At 48.4% G+C, this 16156-nt stretch overlaps 2 protein-coding genes and 1 pseudogene across 2 annotated transcripts; 2 read left to right on the top strand and 1 right to left on the bottom strand.

Moving 5' to 3' along the window:
* Window positions 1-1008: 1008 nt before the first annotated feature.
* Window positions 1009-4915, top strand: LOC125541250 (COBRA-like protein 1). The gene is made up of 6 exons (XM_048704708.2): window positions 1009-1540; window positions 2542-2621; window positions 3077-3536; window positions 3749-3908; window positions 3999-4276; window positions 4429-4915. Exons 1-6 carry the CDS (start codon window positions 1450-1452, stop codon window positions 4719-4721), a joined length of 1362 nt encoding a protein of 453 aa, XP_048560665.1. The 5' UTR covers window positions 1009-1449; the 3' UTR covers window positions 4722-4915.
* A 1914-nt stretch (window positions 4916-6829) lies between these two features.
* On the bottom strand, window positions 6830-8953 carry LOC125541249 (COBRA-like protein 6). The gene is made up of 5 exons (XM_048704706.2): window positions 8793-8953; window positions 8609-8688; window positions 8040-8496; window positions 7441-7908; window positions 6830-7344 (listed from the first exon to the last, which is right to left on the bottom strand). The coding sequence occupies exons 1-5, from the start codon at window positions 8854-8856 to the stop codon at window positions 7064-7066; spliced, it is 1350 nt and encodes a 449-aa protein (XP_048560663.1). The 5' UTR covers window positions 8857-8953; the 3' UTR covers window positions 6830-7063.
* A 4419-nt stretch (window positions 8954-13372) lies between these two features.
* On the top strand, window positions 13373-15393 carry LOC147984299 (uncharacterized; annotated as a pseudogene).
* The last annotated feature ends 763 nt before the right edge of the window (window positions 15394-16156 follow it).

The following is a 16156-nucleotide window of genomic DNA, read 5'->3' as shown; positions in this document are numbered from 1 at the left end:
CCTAGATTGCCCTTTCACCGGGACTGCCTTTTTTTAGCATTAGTGCAGACACAAGCGCTCATATACACGTGCATACACTCACCCCTATGAACGCGCACACACACACACCCTACCCCTATGAGCACTTCTGAGAGACTGAGCCGGCATATCATCTTGAGATTTATGAAGCCACAGTAGGCGCCTCGTCGTCGACGGGAACGCCTCCTCCCACTGAAAGCGCATCGCCGGAAATTCTGAAATAAATCCAGAAATAATGCGAGCACCAGGATTTGAATCCTGATGGATTGGGGATACCACTGTCCACCTAACCATCTCAATCACAGGTTGGTTTGCAGGGACTGCCGTACTCAAAGAACCGGGGGATGTTGTGAACTCAACCACCACTAATTGCCAGAGTCTATATATAGGCAACTTTCATACGTCGAGGCTTTTCCCGTAAGGAAACGGAGACGTTAACGTTTGCAGCACAACACTCCGGTTGATATGGCGTGCCGATGGCCGTTCGCGCCAGCCAGTGGGAAATTCCTTTAGCCTTTATTAGGGAAAGGGAAAGATTGCGCACATAAGACACGAAAAGCTGAGCTTTATGATCGGTCCAAGTCCATCTAGTCTAGAAGAAGAAAATGGACCTTGGGTTCGGATCAGCGAGCGCTAGTCAAGAGGACTGATGATGAAGATAAATCCATCACGCACATTAATCAGGACATCCGACTCTACCAAACATCGGATACTTGTTGCTCCTCGGTCAACCAAGCGACGAGAAATCTTTCATCATCACTGAATGAACCAAGCAAAGGCCAGGAAAAGGCAACGTGACAGCCATCGGTGGAGCGTCGGAGCCACGGAAATAGAGGGAAGGGAACCAGAAACACGGCTAGCAGTAATGACGATCAAGTCTACCGGCTAGTATTTCCAAGAACAGTTTGACTAATTCACATCTAGATGTTTTTTAAGAATGTCACATCTAAACTCCCACAAATTTATAATGCAGTAACAAAAAAAAACTAAGACAAAAAAATAGACCATAAATAGAGTGGATATAAGCTTAGATGTGACATAGTTATGTCAATCTAGATGTGTCCTAGACAGACCCTTTTAAAAAACAAACAAGCCGTTCGGTAGCTGGCTTGCTGCACACTTGCACTCCCACCGTCGTCCCACGGCAGCGAAGGGGAAAGCCTCCCACGAGAATAGCTCAAAGCCGTCTGCATGTAGTAGTAGCACACGGCTACGCGCAACAACAAATCCGACTCACACTCACACACTATACACACACGCACACGCACACGCACACACGGCCACAGGCACAAACCTCGCTCTCTGACCCCGGCCCGCTTTTCTGGAGCCCCGTCCGCGCAGAGCACATCGTGCTCGTCGGAGGGAGTGATCAGGGGGGTGCAGCTGGTTCCTGAGACTCACTCGAGCGAGCGACCTCGTACTCGACCGGCCATGGCGGCGGCGGCGGCACCGCGTCCCCTGAGGACCTCCATTGCGCTGCTCCTCCTCGCCCTCGCCCTCTCCGCGCTGGTGCCGTCGTCAGGTAAGGGCTCTTGATTTCTTGGGTTTTCTTTCCTCTCTGTTTATTTTTTCTTGGAGTTGTTCGTCGATTCATGCGCTGCTCGAGCAAGATCGTTCGGGGGCGAGACGCGGGCAGATTCTTGGGGATCCACGGACGGAGATTTGGGTAACCGGTAGAAGCACGAGAGGGAGGGGGAGGATTTGGTCCGCCCTGCTAATTTTGGTAACGGCGATGATTTCTCCGTCCGCCATAAATGTGATCGTCATGATCAACACGCGATTTTCATTCGGGGATGCATTTCTGGGAGGGCTTTGTTTGGGGAGCGAGAAATCACATGCCATCGTTCATCTTTACCAGTACTATTTTTTGCAACCATTGAATGATCTGTTTTCACGTCAATTACAGTCTTCTTTCATCGTCGCCTGAGAGCCTGTCTGAAACCGGAAGGGTCTCCTGTTCCCCATCCCACATTTCACTGCCTCCTAAAAAAAGCTTGAAATTACAACACTTCTAGGCCTCTTGCACCACCATTAGCTCTTCGATCGTGTTAGAGGTTTTTTATTTATTCAAATTGGTTTCGTTCAATTTAGTTTTATAGCTTTTGTAGTTCATGTAGCCATGTATTAGGCTTGGTCTGTATTATGACCAAGTGCAGTGGAAACTGAGTGGGTGCACACTATTCTGTTTCATTTCAGCGAAAAAACCGCCTTATGAACGGCATCATGCTAAAATTGTGACCTCCACTTGGTATGTAAACAACACTTAGTGAGAGTAAAATGGGTGTAGTTTAATCACCAATTTGGTAACTTGATAAGTGGCAGCTCCAGTTAGTGTTCATTCAGTTTAATTTATTATGGCCCTTGTTCAAAAAATTCAGTCCACTTTATGGTAACATGTGATTCAGTCCACTTTATGGGAGTAAAATTCAGTCCACTTTATGAACTTGATACATGTCTCCTACCATGACATCCTTACATTTTTGTGGAACCATGCCCCAAGCAAATTTCCTTGGCATTTTGCAGATGCGTACGATTCGCTTGATCCGGTTGGGAACATTACGATCAAGTGGGATGTGAAGAAGTGGACGGAGGATGGCTACGAGGTAAGTAAGCCAGTTCAGCCTGTTCGAAGCTAAGACCAATTCAGCGAATGCCCCTATCGCTACACGAGTCCACACGAGCGTTCTCCATTCTTACATGAGCAAATTCCATGAAGAAGAATCTCCCATGGGAAAATAGAATAGATGGTGCACTGATATTGCAATACTTTGTGGAGCTGCAGGTCAAAGAGATGCTGAAAAGAAAATGACACAAAACATTTGGCTTCCCTGTTAGTAGTATCTTTTTTTTTCCACCAGGAAAATTGGTCTATTTGGCTGGTCTTAACAATCAAAAGTCATATGACACGATGATTTACCGATATGCTGCAGCATTTAGGGTTTCTTCATATGTATTTGCACAACTTATAAGCTGAGAAGCAACAACCTCCACAGTCCATACAAAATCGTTTATCCAAACTGATGACAAACAAGCTGTAAACTCCTTTTTCCTCCTGCAGGCCACCGTTTCACTGTACAACTACCAGCAGTATCGCCACATCCAAGCGCCGGGATGGAAGCTCGGCTGGGCGTGGGCGGGGAAGGAAATGATCTGGACAATGGCCGGCGCCCAAACCACGGAGCAGGGCGATTGCTCCAACTTCAAAGTGGAGCCGCCGCCGCACTGCTGCCGAACGGACCCGGAGGTGGTGGACTTCCTTCCGGGGGCACCCTACAGCCAGCAGACCCCAAACTGCTGCAAAGGAGGAGTCCTCAGCTCATGGGGACAGGACCCCGCCAACGCCATTGCCACATTTGACGTCAGGGTTGGCCGGGCAGGGACTACGAACAGCTCCGTCCAGGTGCCCGCCAATTTCACCCTCAAGGCCCCTGGGCCAGGGTACACCTGCGGGCCTGCAAAGGAAGTAGACCCTACCAAGTTCATTGTCGGGGACGGGAGGAGGACGACTCAGGCCCTCAGTGAGATTTCCATTTTTCATCATCTACCCTCCCTACCACCATTTGATGCATAGCAGTAGTAGTATATTTCAGAAGGAGCTTTTTTTCTTCGAGAAGGAGGATAAACCCCCGGCGAAGCTTTTGAACTTTTCGACGCCGTGTTCATGATCTTCCTGCCGTGGCAACAACATTTACTAGCATTTTGGTGATAGCTTTGTGTTTCTTCTGTGCAGAGACATGGAATGTGACGTGCACATACTCGCAGTTCGTCGCGGGAAGATCCCCGACGTGCTGCGTTGCGCTCTCGTCGTTTTACAACAGCACCATAGTCGACTGCAACACGTGCTCATGTGGCTGCCAAGACAACAACACAAACCCAGTGAGCTGTGTCAAGTAAGTTAAGTTACATATGATGCAAGAACATGAGTCACAACTTTTGTGTTCGGTTATATATGTGACACGGTTGGGTGTCCTCCTTGGCAGGCCCAACTCACCTTATCTGGCTTCTGTCGTGCCCGGGGATAGCACCAACATCCCGGCACCTCTCGTCAAATGCTCCTCTCATATGTGCCCAATAAGGGTGCAGTGGCACGTCAAGGCTAACTACAAGGACTACTGGAGGGTGAAGATCACGGCGACAAATCTCAACTACCTGATGAACTACTCGCATTGGAACCTCGTCGCGCAGCACCCGAACTTCAACAACCTGACCACTATCTTCAGCTTCAGATACAAAGATCTGAACCCTTATGGAACAATAAGTGAGGGCTTTGTTTCAATCATCTTCCCCTGAAAACTTATACATTATGCAGTGTATATTTGTCTCCATGCAGAGGCCGGGGGCAATCCTCCTTAAAAAGAAAAGAATGTTTATGTTCCAGCTACTGACAAGTTATTGCTCTGTCGATCGCAGACGACACCGGGATGATGTGGGGCATCAAGTACTACAATGACCTGCTCATGACTGCCGAGCATAATGGAAATGTTCAGTCTGAGCTTTTGTTCCGGAAGGACCCGGACACCTTCACCTTCCAGAAAGGATGGGCGTTTCCGAGGCGAGTGTACTTCAACGGCGAGAACTGCGTGATGCCGCCTCCAGATGCGTACCCATGGCTGCCGAACGCTTCTCATCGACTGTCGGCGTCACTTACCATTCCATTCATAACCGTTTGGACAGCATTGGCATTCTTGCTGGTTCATGCGTAGTGAAGGTCGGTCCAAGGAGGAATGAATACATTAGATGGAATTGCACAGAGGTTTTCACATGATTATTGAACAAAGGTTTATATGACAACTATCTTGGAGTGCAGATTCAGATTCAGATGATTATTGAACAACCTAACCAAGCCTGAAGCTCTGGCTGATGGTTGTACATTACTACTTGATGTGCTTCCTTTTTTTCTTTTTTGCGGGGATACTTGATGTGCATTCTAACTAAGGCAAGACAGATACTTAAGTTGACGCAAAACATTTTAAATTTTTAATAAAGAAAAAAACACAATAAAGATAGATATTGACTGTACTCCTTCTATTCCTCGTGTAGTGTGCATATTTTTTTGGAAGTCAAACATTGTTTAGTTTGACCAAGTTTAGGCTGGTCATAGTGGGGAGTAACTTATACTAGTGTCATGCATATGACACTAGTCTAAGTTACTATCTTCATAGTGCAAAGTAACATAGTACTAGTGTCATAGATGACTTCATTTATTAGTTTATAGACTCATCTTGTCTTGGGAAGCGCTATGTTACAGTAACATATTATGTTACCACTTCTCATTAACTATATGCCACGTAAGCAAACTTTTCTTGAAGTGCGCTATGTTACTAGCTAAGTTACTCCCACTATGACTAGCCTTAGCGAGAAACATATCAACAGAAATAATACCAAATAAATACTAGTCCTACTATAAATATATGTTTAATGATGTATCTAATGATATTTATTTATTATTATAGATATTGCTATTTTCCTCTATAAATGTAGTCAAAGTTTGGGAAATTTGACTTTTCAAATATTTTATGTGCACTAAACAGAGAAGTATAGAACATCTATTTCCATTGTGGATATGAAAAGCACATTCAGATAAGCATTGCTTTCTATCTTAACATATAAACACGTAGAGCTCATGCTTCATGCATGCTCTTGGAAAGAAGAAGAAAAGCATATACCCAGGCAAATTGAGGTTATTTGAAATCGGTTTTGCTAAAGCACATCAGATGTACCCTAAGTATTGCACATCTAAGTCCTATGTCATTGATTTACATGAAGATTTGTGCGGAAATTTGCTTGTTCTTTTTCCTTTTCCTTTTTCTTTTTATGTTTGATTTGAGCCACTTAGATGTGCAATAGCTAGGACTCATTTGAAATCTCTAATTTAGGCAGATCGGATTTTTTTGGATGGCCAATAGGGATGACAATTTTTATTTGTTTCATAAAGGGAATTTCATTTCTATCTGATCAATTTTGCGTTGTTGTTCTCCCCCTTTCCCCTCAAATGTCAAATGAACTACTCATTTTCGTGGCAACTACTCCCTCCGTTCCCAAATATAAGTCTTTTTAGAGAGTCTAACAAGTGACTACATACAGAGCAAAATGAGTGAATCTACACTCTAAAATATGTCTACATACATCCGTATGTTGTAGTCCATTTGAAGTGTCTAAAAAGACTTATATTTAAGAATGGAGGGAGTAGTTCATTTTAGATACTCCAAGGTTTTGACATGATGTGCATAAAAAAATCAGGAGAAAAAACACTGCACATGGCAAATTCACCCATAGTTGACAACTACGGTTCGAAAAGGTTACGGATCTGTGGGCAACAACACAAATAACTGATGGCATAAATCTTGAGGGGGAGGGGGGGGGGGGGGGTATGACCCGATTTCAAGGGAATAACTGACCTTGATTAAGCATGTCCTCGCCGTAGTCCTCTAGATCTGCCTAGGGTTTGCGCCGAGTCGCCATGGCAACTTGCTAGAAGGGGATCGGGGCAAGGGAGGGAGATGATCGAAACTGGGAGTGGCGGCTTTGATGACTGCCTTCGCACCGCGGATCGGAGAGGGGTTTAGAGGTTTTTCGGGGAGTCTGTCCCGTGGTGGCCCACGCGTTCGCGCTCATGGTTTGGGGAGTTAGTAGTTGTCGTTGGTTCAGCCTGCAGGCTGTCATGCTTACACCCGAACGTGCGTGCAGTTTATATGCTCGCCCGCACGGGATCGTGTGGGCTGGCTCCCAGGTACGACCGGACGAGTCGTGCGGGTGGGTGTCCATTGTACCACACGGGTGGCAGATATCGGCATCCAAGAAAAAACACCAATGAACAGAAGAAAGTGCTATGGGTCAGAAACGGGAGATGCAAACTCCAACCTGATTGTGTTACACAGACATATTCCTCTACCGAAATCATGCTCCTGTCCTGCGTGCTCTACTTGAAATGGGGAAAAAACTTGCGTTTAATTATATCCAGATCAAAACACAACCGATGTCAATCTTGAAGCCCAAAACGTTCTCCTATGATCTACAGGCAAAACATCATGGCCGCCTCCGACGCTCATGCCACGAGGAGAACCAAGAAGGCGACGACGACGACGGAGGCGGAGCTCACGAGCGGCGCCGGCGCGGAGTTGGGCAGGTAAGGGTAGGAGTCCGGCGGCGGCATCCGGCACTCGTCGCCGTTGAAGTAGATCTTCCGCGGGAACGCCCACCCCTGCCTGAACGTGAATGTGCTCTCGTCCTTGCGCATCAGCACCTCCGACTGCACGTTCCCGTACGGCCCCGCCTCCATCAGCTGGTCGTTGAAGAACTTCATCCCGTAGAACAGCGCCGTGTCATCTGCACACCCACCCAACCGTAGATCTAAATTTAGTTCTCATTGCAGAGTTTGTGATGATGAAACGAAGGGAATTGATCGAGATCTTGTTTGCTTACTGATGGAGCCGTAGGAGACGACGGGCTTGTAGTCGAAGCTGAAGACCTGGGTGATGTTGTCGAGGTTGGGGTGCTGGGCGACGAGCGTCCAGCCGGTGTAGTTGGTGCGGTAGTCGAAGTTGGTGACGGTCACCTTGGCGCGCCAGTAGTCGTGGTAGTTGAGCTTGACGTGCCAGTGGACGCGCACGGGGCACATGTGCGTCGTGCACTGCAGCAGCGGCGCCGCGCTCTGCCGGTTCACGTGCCCGCGCAGTGCCGCGGTGACCGCGTGCGCGCTCTTCCCCGACGACGCCGGCATGAGCCGCTTCGAGTCCCGCTCGCTGCGGGCGCAGGTCTTGTGCTCGCAGCCGCACGCGCACCTGGCGCACGGCACGATGGTGTCGTTGTAGAAGGAGGAGAAGGAGACGCAGCAGGACGGGTACTTGGACGCCAGGTGCTGCGAGTAGGTGCACGTCACGTTCCACGTCACTGCATGGAGCGCCATTATATTCATCCATCCATGGTGGCTCGTTACTCGTTAGTTACTTACAAAACTATTTCATGCATGCATGCATGCATGCATGCATGGCGAGGAGAAGAGAGAGAAGGTGAGGACGTACTGAGGGCCTGGGTCTTGCGGCGGCGGTCGGCGGTGAGGAAGACGGTGGAGGGGACGACCTTGGCGGGGCCGCAGGTGTAGCCGGGGCCGGGGCCGAGGAGGGTGAAGTTCTTGGGGACCTTGACGGTGCGGTTGGTGGTGCCGGCCTGGCCGACGCTGACCTGGAAGGAGGAGACGGCGCCGGACGGGTCCTGGCCGTAGGCGGAGACGACGCCGCCGCGGCAGCAGTTGGCGATCTGCTGGTTGTAGGGCACGCCCGGGAGCAGGTCGACGACGGCGGGGGTGCGCTTGCACGAGTGTGGGAGGTTTGCCTTGAACTTGGAGCAGTCGCCCTGCTCCGTGGCCTGCGCGCCCACCATGGACCAGATCACCTCCCGCTTCGCCCACGTCCACCCCACCGTCCACCCCGGCGCCATGATCTGCCGGTACGTCTGGAAGTTGTTGATCGTCACCGTCGCCTGCCATGCACGCACGCATGCAACCGATCGGTTAGCTCCTTCACATTGTCCTTGACACGATCGATCATAATGAACCCCGGAGAGAGATGGATGGAGAGGAGAGGATACTCACGACGTATCCGTCTGGCGTCCACGAGAGAACGTCCCATTTGATGGTGATGTTCCCGTTGGGATCCAGCGGGTCGTAGGCCACTGCAACGCACGAGCGAGATCAACACGCTGCTCAGCACCACCATGGAGCAAACAAACCATGATCGAATTCGCCAAAACACAAGCGTAGGGAGCTAGAGAGGAACCTGCGACGGAGAGCGTGGCCGCCGCGGCGAGGATCAGCGCGAGCGCGGCGCTGGGCAGCTCCATGGTCACCACGCGTGCAAATGCCTGCAAGAGCAACGCACGTACTCTCACCAGAAGGCGCAGATATTGTGGTGCGCGTGCGATGCCGGGGGCTTTAAGGCAAAGAAAGGGAGCACCGGAGCAGGGCTAGCTAGCGCGCGGCGGGTGGCTTTTGCAGGAGGTGCATTGTGCGGGAAGGAAGCCAAGCCATGCCAGCCAGCGGCCGGCGGCGCCCGCGCGATCTCGATGGCAATGCGCCACCAACCTCGATCGGGCTGGTGCTGCGCGTGCCTGCGTGTGTGCGCTGCTGAACTCATGGTCACATCACATGGGCTCTGATCTCTGACGATTGGTGACTCGACAGAGCGGCACCATGCCGCCCCTGTGCGCGCGGCGTTGGGTGTGGTGGCTCGGGTCGGTGCGCGAGCGCGACGTACGTACGTGGCGTGCGCCTTTGGCGGTTTGGCTGGCTGGATCGGGGTTTGCTTGCGGTTTGGTTCCTCACCGGGCAAGCAACGTGGTGGGTGGTCTGGCCGCGCCCGGAGTGGGAGTAGGAACAGTTTGGTTCCTGTCTCGTGGATTCTTTCTTTTGCGGGAAATGGAATTTTGTAGAAACTGGTTGATGCAGTGTAGCGGCGGCCGGCCGTTGCGATTGCGACTGGTCTCCGATCACGACGCCGCAACGTCCGAACACGCCTGAACATTCTCAAAACGTGTGTGTGTGGCCCATGCCGTATGCTTGCGTCCCAAGTAAGCACTACGGAAAACGATTCATGTTTCGGTCTATTTAATGAGAGCCGTTAGATTCTAATTCAACGACTGATGTATCTCTTTTCTGGAACGCGCAAGAGAATTGCGCGTCATATCATTGAACATATAACTCTAGCTACGCAACCCGCCTTACGAGAGCCATCTCGGTTTCAAATCGACCTCCCCGCATGATTTGACTCGCTGTCCAGTGCCAGCGTCCTTTTCATCGTGCTGGTAAAAATCGGGCCGTCCGTTTTCCTGTACGCTTCGTTCTCGCGCTAGAGCCACTGAAGCCTGGGCCAGGGTTGCGCGTGGGTCCATCTCGCAGTGCCGCCGTGTGTGCGTGTGTGTGTCCAAGAGCCTGCTCGGTCAAAACGGGCGTCGATCGTGGGTTCGCAGCGCTGGCAGGCCCGTCCATCGTGGGTTGGTTCGATTTTTTTACCTTCCGTGCTTGCACCCAGCTGCGTCTGTTCCGCTTCAGCTGCGTTGGGCCCATTTGTCCGTCTCTTGGGTGCGTGGGGGTTACGTTCTTGCTTGCTCGCGTGGCTGGCCCGCTTCGGTCCGCTGGGTAAAGAGGCGCTTCGCCTGTTTCTTGTTCGTACGCGGGGTTTCTTCTCTCCGTGCCGCTGCAGGTGGCCCATTCACGCGTTTGGTCCCGCTCGTTAGTCAGGTTGTGTTCGTCCGTCGGTTCCTCTAGGAGTTACAGCGTCTGGTCGGGGGCGTGCTGCCTTCATCTACTCTGGTGCCTCGACTCCCGGTTCACTCCCCCGCCTGCGCCTCCTTGTTCTTCCTCCGCCCGCACCTCCTCGTTCTCATCTGGTCGCCATCGCCGCTCGCCATCGGTAGGAATCGATCCCCGTCGGCTTCTTCGTTGGTTGCTTGCGCCGCCTTCGCCTTGTTTCGTCTTGTCTCCTCGTGCTGCTGCTGTGGCCTTTGGTTAGGAAGGGTGAGCTCCTTCCTTCTTTCGGTTGGTTCGTGCTCGATTCTTGCCTGCTCCTGCCTGACTTGTTCTTCCTTCTGCCTTCTGCTTCTTTATGCCTTGTAGGCCTGCTTTGACTGCTTTGCTGTGTTGTGGCTGTGCGGCTGGTTGTTTCTTCTGTGCAAGGTGAGGTTCTGCCTGCTCCTGTGCTTGCTATGCGCTTGATGAAATGCGCGATTGGATTTCTGTCGGCCTAAGAATCTCATATGTTGTGCGAGACACAAATGGGTGTGTGCCATGTTTAGATCTACTGTGTGGTGCTCCTAGGGGTTGATTTAGTTTAGCTTAGCCTCTACTTGACACTGCTCTCATACCCGGTCCTGTTTCTGACAGGCCCCATCGATTTTCAGATGCTAGCCCGCTTTGGTTGCTGCGGTTCCTACCCAGTGTGTTCGTTCCAGGGATTATCTTGGTTGGTTTAGGGTTTAGGACTGCATTGTTTGCGTTCTTGCCTTGGTCTAGAGTGATGGTTGCTATACGTACGGTTGCATGCCGATGTGGCCTGTCGCACCTACATTCTCTCCAGGACTTGTTTCTGCCCTATTTGTTCTTTAATGTTCTTTAATGCTCCTTTGCATCTGCTTTAATGCTCCTGCTTGTTTGACTTGATTTTGTTCTTGCTCACTTAATTTCTGCCTGCCATGTGTGTGTTCTGCATCTCAACTTTCGTTTCGATGTCTTCCTTCTTCCCGTTCGCTTGATCTGCCCTTTTCCGTGCTTTAGTTCAGTTACTTATTGCTTCTTCATTTTTATATTCTATTTCCGTAGAACAAAGATGTTTAAATATCTAATTTGACTTTCTTATACATGTGTAGGTCTCCTTCGGTGACATTGGACTTCCGGGTCAGTTGATCTCCTTGCTCATGTTTCAGGAAGGTTCTGCCACGCTTCGGTTCACCTCACAGCTCGTGTGCTGTCTTTCATCTAGCCAAGGTTTCATGCTTTCCTTCCCTGCTATTTCTATTCTTGTACTCCTTTAAAGTTCAGTCTCTAACTTGGTTCTAATCATGTGTCTTATGTGCGTTGGGTTCTTCCATGTCTTTGTGTACTGTTATTGCTGTTGACTATTTCTTCAGTTTGCTTTTCTTGATTGCTCATACACGCTCTTTCCTGCTTACGGTCTTATTATTCGCCTGCTCAGGATGCGTCCTGTGGTGCCATTTGTTGTGCCAATTCTGGAAACTGTGGCAGCACACTATGAGCTTCCTCCTCCTGTCTATCTGTGTGAGGTTGATGGGGATGGGCATGTCCTTGCTGGGGTAGAGGTTGAGATCCCTGGGGATGGTCTTGCGGTGATGCCACGGAGAATTTTTTTTTGGAGCCCTGCGTGCCTCAGTTCTGCAGATGCATACGAACAGGCTGCCCTTCAGGCAATCAAGTTTTTGCAGGGGCTCTATGGCTTTGTAGTTAGAGATTACAATTATGAGTGTGTTGTTGTCTATAGGAATTGTGGGAATATTGCGGTCGCTGTTGCTGCATCAGCTGTTCTCTATGCAGCTTATTTAGAAAGAGTTCTTGCCTACCCGCACTCATTAGGCACGGGCTCCTCTGTTAGTGTCTCTCGTGCCCAGGCGCATCCCCCTCCTAACTTAGCGTTGCTGTACTCAAGGCTTCTAGCGTCTGTGTGTTACATTTAATCATCATGGGGTGTTGTTGTTGTATTATTGTACTCATTTAGTAGTAATAATAAATAATAATTTTATCAGATGCTTGTAGATCCAGTGTAAACAATTAGTTTCCGATGTAAAGTCTTACTGCTTTTCATGATACGTGCACCCATGGTGCTGTCTTCTATGCTCATAGGCTATGCTCCTCTTATTTATATTCCACCAGAGCAATTTCAATGCTCTGTTGGTCTTTGTTTCCTCTCTGTTTGCAGCACTATGGTGTATGCTTTTTCCTGCTTTTAGTTCCTCTGCTCACGGTATGCCTCCGCGTCGTCCTGTTCCAACACGGCCAGCTGTCCCTTCGGGACGTGCTTCTACTTCTGGTCGTGCGGTCCCTGTCCGGCCTCCATGCCGAGCAGCCCGTGCTGCACCTGCTTTGCCTGTTATTCCGGTCGTGCATGCCACTCCCCTTGTTCGAAAGAGGAAGCGTACATTCTGTTCCTCTTGTCATAACTTGGATGCTATTGGATACTTACTCTTAGCCATGTCATGTTGCTTCAGCGTGTTTTTATTTTTCTACTTCCTTAGGAGATGGCTACTTTCCATTCCTTAGTTCTGCTGAGACTGCACGCAATCGTAAAAGGCGCAAGTTCTTGTTGCTAAGGATGCGCGCTCACAACAAGGGTGGTTAGTTCATGTTCCCTTCATTGTACATGGGTTTCTTCCTTTCCTCAATGTGTTGTATTAGTACCTTCTCCTTATGGCTCTCGCAGAGCATGTCCTTGCGTCACCTCTGCATCCTGATTGGGTTGGTTTTTCTCCTGATGAGGTGGACATACTTAAAGGTATGCCTGTGTACTCTCGTCGACCCTGCTTCTTTCTACCAGCACAATGTCGTGTGCCCTTACACGCGAGACGTTCTGCAGCCTTTTATCCAAAAAGATCATACTACGAAGGCCCAGACTACTAATGCAACCGCTACCAGGCTAGCTTTTGGTGGCGCGAGAGGGTGAAGTCAAAGTCTGCTATTACAAAAAGACGAGTGGTTTACAACAACTGTTGTAAATCTGGGAAGGTCTTCATTAAACCCTTTGACCCCCCCCCCCCGTTCTTAGCAACCCTGCTTGATTATACAGGACCACCACGCAGCCTAAGATTTATTAAACAAATACGCCGGTACAATTGTCTGTTTGCGTTTACATCCATGGGGGCAAAAATTGACTGGTCTGTTAATGATGGCGGAGGCCCAATTTTTTTTAAAATAAATGGTCAGGTTTGTCATCGTATAGGCTCGTTGCTTCCCAATGAAGGTGATACACCCAAGTATGCAGAGTTATATATACATGATAGAGAAAATGAGGTTAATAATAGAATCCAGGTTTTAAATCACCATGATGAAAAAGGTGCCGGGTTAGATAAGGACACTGTGAGGGGTCTTATGCAAATGCTTGATACAAATAATTCTTTAGTCAAAAATTTTTGTATGGCTGCGGAGATATTAGAACAAAATAAACATGAGGTGATTTCAATAAGGCTTATAGCTCCTGGCGAGAATGATAGCCCTCAGTTTAGTTTACCGGCGACGGATGAGCTGGCGGCTTTGGTTTATGGTGAGTTCACGTTAGAGGCACCATGTCGAGATCTGATCATACAGACTAAAGGCGACAGACTGCACTGTATTTCTTCTTTGGATACCACCTACATGTCCTTGCAATACCCTTTGCTATTTCCATATGGTGAGCGTGGTTTTCAGCTCAGTGTGCACTACATGGGTGCTGATGTTGATGACCTGAACAAGAGGGTGAAAATGACCATGCAAGATTATTACTGCTTTTGTTCACATTATAAACCAAAGCAGCACAATCCATATCTTTGATGTGGCCTGTTGTCATCACAGGCTGCTATTGACTTCCGTGCTTGCATTGATGAGTGACGCCTCAATTTTATTCTTAAGTGTAACGATGAAATGCGGGCTGAAAATCTTCAGGGGGTTGCTGACGCAGTAGACCAGGGTATGATTGATGGGTCAGAGGTTGGGAAGAAAAATATTCTTCCATCAACCTACACTGGCGGTCGTCGGTATATGTATGAAAATTTCCAAGATGTTGTTGCTGTCTCCCGGGTTCATGGGTCACCGGACGTTTTTACAACTTTCACATGTAACCCAAAGTGGGAGGAAATCCTTGATTCTGTTGAACCTGGGCAAACAACAACAGATAGGGCTGACATTGCTGTTAGGGTGTACCACATGAAACTTATGCAGTACCTTCATCGGATCAAAAAAGGGAATGCCTTTGGTCCTATTGTTGCTGGTACTGTCCCTTGCAAGCCTCTTTCATTTTGGTCTTCCTCTTTCTACGTTGTTCTTACGTCATTATGTCGCCTTTCTCTCCTATTTTCAGTCTTGCACACTATTGAATTTCAGAAGAGGGGATTGCCACATGCACACATCCTTGTTTGGCAAAAGAAGGATGATGATAGAATTGTCACGCCGGCTCTGATAGATTCTTATATTTCGGCTGAAATACCTGATCCTGTACAGGATCCTTTAGGATATGCGCTTGTCGCTGAGTTCATGATGCATGGCCCCTGTGGCATTGATGGCCCAAAGTGTCCTTGCATGAAAAAGGGTGTTTGCTCAAAAAAAATTCCAAAATCGTTTCAGAATGAAACTTCTATTGATGAGAGTGGGTTTCCCTTATATAAGCGCCCTGACAATGGTCGTTTTGTGATGAAGAATAATGCCAGGCTTGATAATAGACATGTGGTTCCTTATAACATGCTAATATTGAAAAAGTGGCAGGCTCATATTAATGTTGAATGGTGTAACAAAACTTATGTTATCAAATATCTATACAAGTACGTCACCAAAGGACTAGACAAGTCTAAAACCCTATTTGAGAATGTTAGAAATGGTAGCAGCCAGGATGTTGATGAGATCAAAGAGTATAGGGAGTGCCGTTATATTGTTGACTATGATTCTTTTTGGAGGGTCTATGGGTTTGACATACATAGTAAAACACCCTCTGTTGAGAGATTGCCTGTTCATCTCCTAAACATGCATGTCGTGCAATTTCACACTAAAGCCACACTGAACTCAGTTGTTAATAATGCATGGATGCAGAAAACAATGTTGACAGAATGGTTTGTAGCGAACAGGCTATACCTTGCTGCTAGAACCTTAACTTATTGTGATTTCCCTACTAGATGGTCGTGGATAGCTGAGGACAAAAAGTGGAAACATAGGATACGAAGTGATAGAATTGGTAGAATATACTCTGTCCATCCAGCAAGTGGAGAACTTTTTTATTTTAGAATGTTGCTTATGATTGTCAAAGGTGCAAAATGCTATGAGGATGTTAGGACCTACAATGGCATCGTATACTCAACCTTTAGAGAGGCATGTGGGGGCAAGGGGTTTGCTTGGTGATGATATAGAATGGTACAATGCTTTTGATGAAGCTGTCAAATGGGGTATGGGGAATCAATTGCGCCAGCTGTTTGTTACTATGATACTTCACTGTGCTGTTAATGATGAGGGTGCTTTCTTTGAGAAGTATGAAACTTACCTAGGCGATGATATTGAACATAGGATTCGGCAGTCTAGAAATGATTTTACGCATGTCGTACCTCCTGTAGCATTAAGGGACATGGTCCTTGATGAATTAGCTGCTGTATTTTCTAAGAACAGTGCATGCATCCTAGATCATCGATTGCCTTTGAAATCTGCATGCCATGATGCTGCAGTGCAAACTGATATGCTTTCGGATGCACTAGATGTTGATGTTGTTAGTCTTCTTAAAAAGGCTAAGTTGATGTATGACAAGTTAAACAAAGACTAGCTCTATGCTTACTCTGCTATAGTTGACCGCATTAGATCCGGGAAGCCTGGTTTTTTCTTTGTCTCTGGTTATGGTGGTACTGGAAAAACGTTTCTCTGGAATGCGCTCGATGCTTATCTTAGAGGTAATGAGAGGGTGGTTCTGTC

The sequence above is a fragment of the Triticum urartu genome, chromosome 2A (genome assembly GCF_056163025.1).
Source record: "Triticum urartu cultivar PI428250 chromosome 2A, HENAU_Tu73, whole genome shotgun sequence".
Taxonomy (NCBI): Eukaryota; Viridiplantae; Streptophyta; class Magnoliopsida; order Poales; family Poaceae; genus Triticum; species Triticum urartu.
This window is presented reverse-complemented; position numbering and strand designations above follow the sequence as displayed.

What these genes read in the sequence shown, in the direction of transcription:
- LOC125541250 (XM_048704708.2), top strand. Translation starts at nt 1,450, where the DNA reads ATGGCGGCGGCGGCGGCACCGCGTCCCCTGAGGACCTCCATTGCGCTG. An exon ending in AACCCAGTGAGCTGTGTCAA is followed by an intron (nt 3,909 to 3,998) that starts GTAAGTTAAGTT and finishes CCTCCTTGGCAG; the next exon opens with GCCCAACTCACCTTATCTGG. An exon ending in GAACCCTTATGGAACAATAA is followed by an intron (nt 4,277 to 4,428) that starts GTGAGGGCTTTG and finishes TGTCGATCGCAG; the next exon opens with ACGACACCGGGATGATGTGG.
- LOC125541249 (XM_048704706.2), bottom strand. Translation starts at nt 8,856, where the DNA reads ATGGAGCTGCCCAGCGCCGCGCTCGCGCTGATCCTCGCCGCGGCGGCC. An exon ending in GGACGCCAGACGGATACGTC is followed by an intron (nt 8,497 to 8,608) that starts GTGAGTATCCTC and finishes CGTGCATGGCAG; the next exon opens with GCGACGGTGACGATCAACAA. An exon ending in CGTCTCCTACGGCTCCATCA is followed by an intron (nt 7,345 to 7,440) that starts GTAAGCAAACAA and finishes GTGGGTGTGCAG; the next exon opens with ATGACACGGCGCTGTTCTAC.